At 44.8% G+C, this 6,520-nt stretch overlaps 1 protein-coding gene across 1 annotated transcript; it reads right to left on the reverse strand.

The window, feature by feature from the left end:
* Positions 1-1,084: 1,084 nt before the first annotated feature.
* Positions 1,085-5,694, reverse strand: LOC119452944 (uncharacterized). Its single transcript, XM_037714905.2, has 4 exons — positions 5,656-5,694; positions 4,093-4,139; positions 2,587-2,961; positions 1,085-1,351 (listed from the first exon to the last, which is right to left on the reverse strand). Exons 2-4 carry the CDS (start codon positions 4,127-4,129, stop codon positions 1,131-1,133), a joined length of 633 nt encoding a protein of 210 aa, XP_037570833.2. The 5' UTR covers positions 4,130-4,139; positions 5,656-5,694; the 3' UTR covers positions 1,085-1,130.
* Between the last annotated feature and the right edge of the window lie 826 nt (positions 5,695-6,520).

Raw genomic sequence — 6,520 nt, forward strand, 5'->3', positions numbered from 1 at the left:
GTGGAGATGGTTTCAGTGGAACCGAGCTAGTGCAGTGAACGTAGATAACTTGATGAGGGTGGTACCGGCATCTGCCATTGGCTCGATTCTCCTTACTTAGCTTGCGGTGGCTCGTCGAATATCGCGGTGGCGTGCAACGGAAGGTTAAAAATGCCGAAACAGACTCAGCGAAGAAGAGTTGCGCACATCCAGTGGCACATTCTCAGTGACCCAAGTCGGCGAGATGTTCACTGGAGAGCGGCACATGCCCAATGCATTCAAGGCGCAGCTCGCTAAAGAACGGGCGTGAAAGACGTTCGTGGAAAACCGACATTCCCAGTGCATTTGTGGCGCAGCCTGTTAAATCATCTGATGGATGCCCTCGAGGAACCCTTGTGACGTGAGTTCTATCCCGCCCAGCATCAAGTAAATTTAAAGGAGCTTTTCGTCATTGTAGAGTGGCACATTACCATTGGCATATACCCAATGACCCAAGTTGGTATCAAAGGAGTTTATTGAAGAACAGCACAGACCGAGTGGCACGTCATACCCAATGCTCCAAGTAAGCGCCAAAGAAATTCTACGAACAGCGGTACCTACGCAGTCCCGTATCTACAGTGGCCCATGTCGTGTGAAAGAGGTTTGTTGAAGAGCGGTACACATGTGCACAATGTCACATACTCAGGGACCCAATCGGATCCAACGGTTGGTTTCCAACCCTGTTCCCTCAGCATAGCAGCCCGATGGACTAACCATTCGACCACGCACTACCCTGTGACCCAGATAAGCGGGAAAACGGTTAGATGGAAACATGCATACAAAAATAGCCCCCGAAAAGTTCGTGAAGTACCCAAAGAACGTTTACATTCACCCACCTTTAATGATAACGCACAGCGCGAATCGTCCTCTAATGATCCTTATGGCACTATCACATCAACAATGCTTTTTTTTATATTAACAGACGTGCAGTGAAGTGGTGTGCGACGCGTTGCCAACTATAGACGCCAGACAGTGCGTCCATGTGCATGGTTGGGGCTTGAGAAGTGGCGGGACAATGTAGCGAAGGCAAACGGGGCTAAAAAAATCGAACTTCTCTGATCCACTATTTCCACTCGTTCAATGCAGAATTTATACGAGATGAACATACTAGCCTACATGCTTGTAGGCAAGTGGGGTCGTAAACTTTGAAGCATTTCCCTTATCAGGGTGGCGTACGAGATTTCCAGGACCTCCCACAGCATTCTTTCCACATTCTTACACGCCTTGAGCTCGAAAATTGCGTCGACGTCGGGATTAACCAGGAGCCGGTTCATTTCTCTCATCTCCATCTTGAGAGAGAAGAGGCGGAGTGACGTAAGCTGCGTCGGCCTCCCTGATACAAGAAAAACAAGAACTGAATGATTAGACTTCGGTTCAGAGTCAAAGATGGTGAGTGCAGAAGCTACGCAATTGACAGGTCCTTTCAGAAAAGCTTTTGTTAATTCCAGCAAAGCAGACTAAGGAAGTACTATTCAAAATTTGACAGGAATTGAAGACTCAGGTAAGCAGATACACCTTGTTAAAATGTGAACAGCACGATAATATTGATAATACATTTTGAGGTATTCCTTGCCAAAACCACGATATCCGATTATGAGGAATGCTGTAGTTGGGGACTCCGGATTAAATTTTTCCACCAGCGGTCCTTTAACGAGCATCAAATGCTCGGCACACGGGTGTTATTGCATTTCGCCCGATCTAAATGTGGTCGTTGTGGAGGGGATTTGATCCCGCGACCTCGGGCTTTGCAGCGCAACACCAAAGGCACTGTAGGCCACCGTGGCAGGTAGATAATTAAAAAGCACGAGGCGGCCCGCATAAAAAATTGCGAAGAAGAACGCACTTAGCGCATGCCTGTACTCATGATTACAGTGTGTGTGTGTGAAAACTTTTTATTTAGAAAAGTCCTGAAGCTCGAATGATTACAGTGAGGTCAGGACATTAAGTTATCTTCCAGGAGGCCCTGGAAGCCACCGAATCGCACTTAGTTTCACCGAATCGCACTCATAGCAGCGGCATTGCATCTGAATGCCTTAGAAGTGGCTTACGGCGGGGAAAATTTCTCGCCAACGGCACAAAGGCAGAGAATTCACATTGTGGAGAAAGAGTTGCAGATTGACCCGGCTGTTTAAAATTTTTCTTGTCAACTGAACCGCCAGCGAATAAATACATAAATACATACATACACACATACATACATACATACATATACATACATACATACATACATGCATGCATACATACATACATACATACATACATACACACACACACACACACATATACATACATACGTACATACATACATACATACACACACACACATACATACATACGTACATACATACATACATACATACATACATACATACATGCATGCATACATACATACATACATACATACATACATACATACATACATACATACATACATACATACATACATACATACATACATACATACACACACACACACACACACACACACACACACACACACACACACACACACACACACACACACACACACACACACACATACACGATGATCGAGTAAACAAGGCTTACCCGGGGTTGCTGCAATCTCCATATTTCCGTGACCCTCGCGTACGAAAAACTGCAGCTCACGGCTGCGCTCACGAGGGATAGAAGTGGATTCCACGTCGTACTTCGCCATCAGTCCGGCGAATGACAACGGGCACATTATGCGCAGCGTTCCGCCAGCAGACAGCGTGCTTTGACAGTCGCCCAGGCGTTGAACGCGGCGACGGAACCGCCAGGCCGTGCCGTTGACCATCTCGAACGGGAACGACTCGAGCACGGTGTCGTTCCCGACGCCCACCTCAAAACCGACGTCTCGCAGAGGCAACGCGTCGCACGCAACGAACCTCAGCAGGTCGTCGGCAAGGTAGTTTTCCGACGAGTGATCACAGAACCCTCCGTCTATTGAGAAAGGAGTACGTGATGAAAATTTGCTCAGCAGAATAATGAATCAAAAAATTCAGAACCCTTCCACTGTCGCGAAAACGAGGGTAAGCGAAGCTTGTGGCAAGACGAGACTGTCGCAGGCGTTCCGCTTCGTATGCCCTAAATTCGGGTACCGCGTCTCTTCGCTGACGTTTCGCCTGGACTTCGGAAGCCCTCACGCTAGGATCGGATGACAAGCTTCGCTTACCCCCATTTTCCCGACAGGACTAAGGGCTGGTGATTTTGTCACTTTGGGTCCCACGTGTGACAAGGGTAGTTCCAGGACGCGTTACAGGTCCCCGAGCCCACAGGGTTATGTGCCATTGAGCTTGGACCCTTTCTGCACTATCACCAAGATCGGCCCACAGGACAAGGGTATGTGCCATTTAGTTTGGACCCTTTTCTGTACTATCACTTTTCAGCGTGACACCACCACCGCCGACACTTGTGAGCATATAAAGCTTCGCTTAAAATCCTATAGATGATAAAAAGTGGCACTATGTTTTGTAGCCGTCGTTTTCAGTAACAGGTGAACTTTTCAGGCACTTCTTGGTGGTGGTAGTGCGGTTTGCGTCAGGTTTTGTCGAGATATAAGCTCACTTTGGTGCAGGAAGATCCGAAGTTCAGAAACAGGTAACCTGAAATATTGGGCAAAGCTGCTTGTTCTTGTATATTATTCGGTTTTGTCTTCGTCAAAACACTGGTGGCGCATCCGCCTGTTGGAGGCGATTTTCGACATTGACACGATTAGCAATATTTCTTATGGTGGGTAGGTAGTTGGTGGGTATATGTTTTATATGTTATGATGATTATTATTATGATTAGTGTATCACCATGCCATTTCCCTATGCCATCAGTGATTCACGAAACAGGATGGGCAGATCAGCAGACACACGATGTGGCAATTTCGCTGCCACTCTGGTGGACATTGCCAAATCATACCACCATACAGCATATCTTGTAAACACTGCACCCCATTTGAAACTACGTAACAAGCTAGTCCATCTATGCAAATAAAGTAAGCATTTTTTTTCGCCTCATCCGTACGCCGTATCCGATATCTCCGCACAGCGTCGCTAAGATATATACACTAAACGCATTACTTACGAAGTAGCACGAGCAGTGATGCGACAGTGAACAACATCTTGGTAAGCCTAAAGAAAAGCATGAATTGCAATGCTTCAGTAAATATCATTTATCACAACTACGGAGCTTCTGAAATATCATATTCACCGAGGAAAAAAACATTGTCTGAAATCTCTGCCAAATATGCACAATAGAAAAGTTTTTCATCATGCCGATTTCAAGCTAGTGACCTACTCTTGAGTGAAATTCTTGGAGTGTAAGGGATGTCCTGTCATAGCCTTTTGGTACCTAAACCTACCAACACTCAAGCCTAACGCTAGCATTTTTTTTTATAGTCTCCAGTACGTGAAACTACGTCAAACCATAAAATGCTTGAGCTCTTAATTTTAATTGGATCTTTTTGGCGGAGTTGATAAGCTACCGCTCACAATGACGCGCATTTATCTTATAAAGCTGCAAATAAATTTTTTGGCCTCCAAAGTACTAACCAAGCCCAATGCTGCTTAACCTTGTGTTATACATCGGAATGCGTCTTTTTATTTTTTTTAGTAAGATTCACGTTGTATGAAAAGCAGTAACTGGCTCCCGTCGGCCAGCATGCTGTTGCTTTGCAAGAGGAATTAGTCAAGCTTATTAGAAATTTTGCAGCCCTTAGGGCGTATCTTGTCTTCCGACAGTAATCGTCACCTATTTTGCGTGCATTTCCTATCTTTAACACTATGCGCTCGCTAATTTCCTGCCAGGAACGCCATGTAATGCTGATACGGGTATACGGGCATGCCGGTTATGACGTGCTAGTACTGGCAGTGTGGCTTTTAAGGCAGGAAATGCACTGCATTGTTTGGATCAATGCATTGTTTGGATCAACATAAGCTCCGAAGGGTGAACATTTTTCTTATAGTGTTGTGCTGGCCATGTAACAACAGTTTTAAAACCCTGTTAACAAATGGAGGAGCCTGCAATTTTCTTATCGCCTCCGAGAAAGCTGCCACACAAGAGCAATAATAATGACGATATCACGATTACATTTGTGAAAATATGTGTACTTCAATCTTATCGCGAATGAAAGACGTATTAAGCGAGAAAGAACGCAAGAACAAAAGAAAGCTGGCGATGTCATGTAGTGAACATTTGCATCAGCTATCCATGACGTCACAAATTTTTGGCACTTATTTTATACCGTATTTATTCGCAAAGATTACATTGCATGAGAACGTGCACGAAGAACCGATCAGGCAAATTTTAACAGGTCCTTTTTTTTTAAAAAAAAAGAGCTAGAACGCCGAAACTGCAATGAGTTCCATGAATCCAAACACACGTCACCAGTGTAGAAACTTTGGGGGCAAATACGAAATAGTAAAATTATACGTACGCCTTCTTTGCTTGGCGCTCCCTTAATAATCAATATATCGCAAAAAATATAACATCAGAATTTCCAAGGAATACTTCTTGCTGGTGCTTATTTAAGCTCATATCTTTGAGATGATGACGCGTGACAAAGAATATTACAAAAAATACAATAAATAGACTGGTTATTCAGCTACCCGGAGAATGTTCCCTGAGACTCGGATTCACTGCACTCACCTTCGTCGCGCAGTCAGTAGAACAAATGCTCTCTTCCTATCGCTCAGGCGATTGACAACATTTCACAATCTATAGGCACGTGGTGACAAAAGACAGTTACGCTATGGGCCAGGCCTCATTATCTTTTGCGGCCGGAACAAAATGTATTCAACACATGCAGTCCGTAGTGGAGTGACTGATATTGGGGTGTGCTGCTTCGGAGAGTCCAAAGGCTCTCTCTGATAAGAGGAAGGAACATAACATTCATGAACTGATGTATCTAGGAAAGCAAAAGAGAAGGGTGGGGGGGAGGGGAGATAAGTTTGCTGAGCTAAAAAGACTTGTTTGCACGTTTTGAAATATTGTTTACCTCAGCGCTACGGTTACTTCAGTGCCATTTGCGGCACTGAAGGGAAATCAGTGAAATCACTAATTTCCCAGTCGCAAAATGCAATTTCCAGGATGTCGTCGTACGTGGTGCGTAGGGAATCGCACGCTCTCTTATCGGCTAGTCCAATGCGGAAAGAGTGAGTCCCATATGCTGCACAGCCACAAAGATTGACCTTAGCTGCTTATTGCTTTAAAGTTTAAGGCCAACAGCGCAATTTTACATGCACATTACTCAGTGACAGTACAACATAATGCCACGCGGCATATGGCACGCTTTCGCAACTCACTCGGCCATCGTATGCGTACAGTGCATCTACCAGATCTCCCTCCCATTGCTAGCACTTACGGCTTCGCACATGCAAAAACACACACAAACACACATTCACAAAAAAAAAAACAGATTCCAGAACTGAACTGAAATTATTCCACACAGCATGCGTCTGAACCTTTTATAGTATATTCTGCCATATTCTGCGTGTTGCTGTTATTTTGTTGT

Source organism: Dermacentor silvarum, chromosome 5 (genome assembly GCF_013339745.2).
Source record: "Dermacentor silvarum isolate Dsil-2018 chromosome 5, BIME_Dsil_1.4, whole genome shotgun sequence".
Taxonomy (NCBI): Eukaryota; Metazoa; Arthropoda; class Arachnida; order Ixodida; family Ixodidae; genus Dermacentor; species Dermacentor silvarum.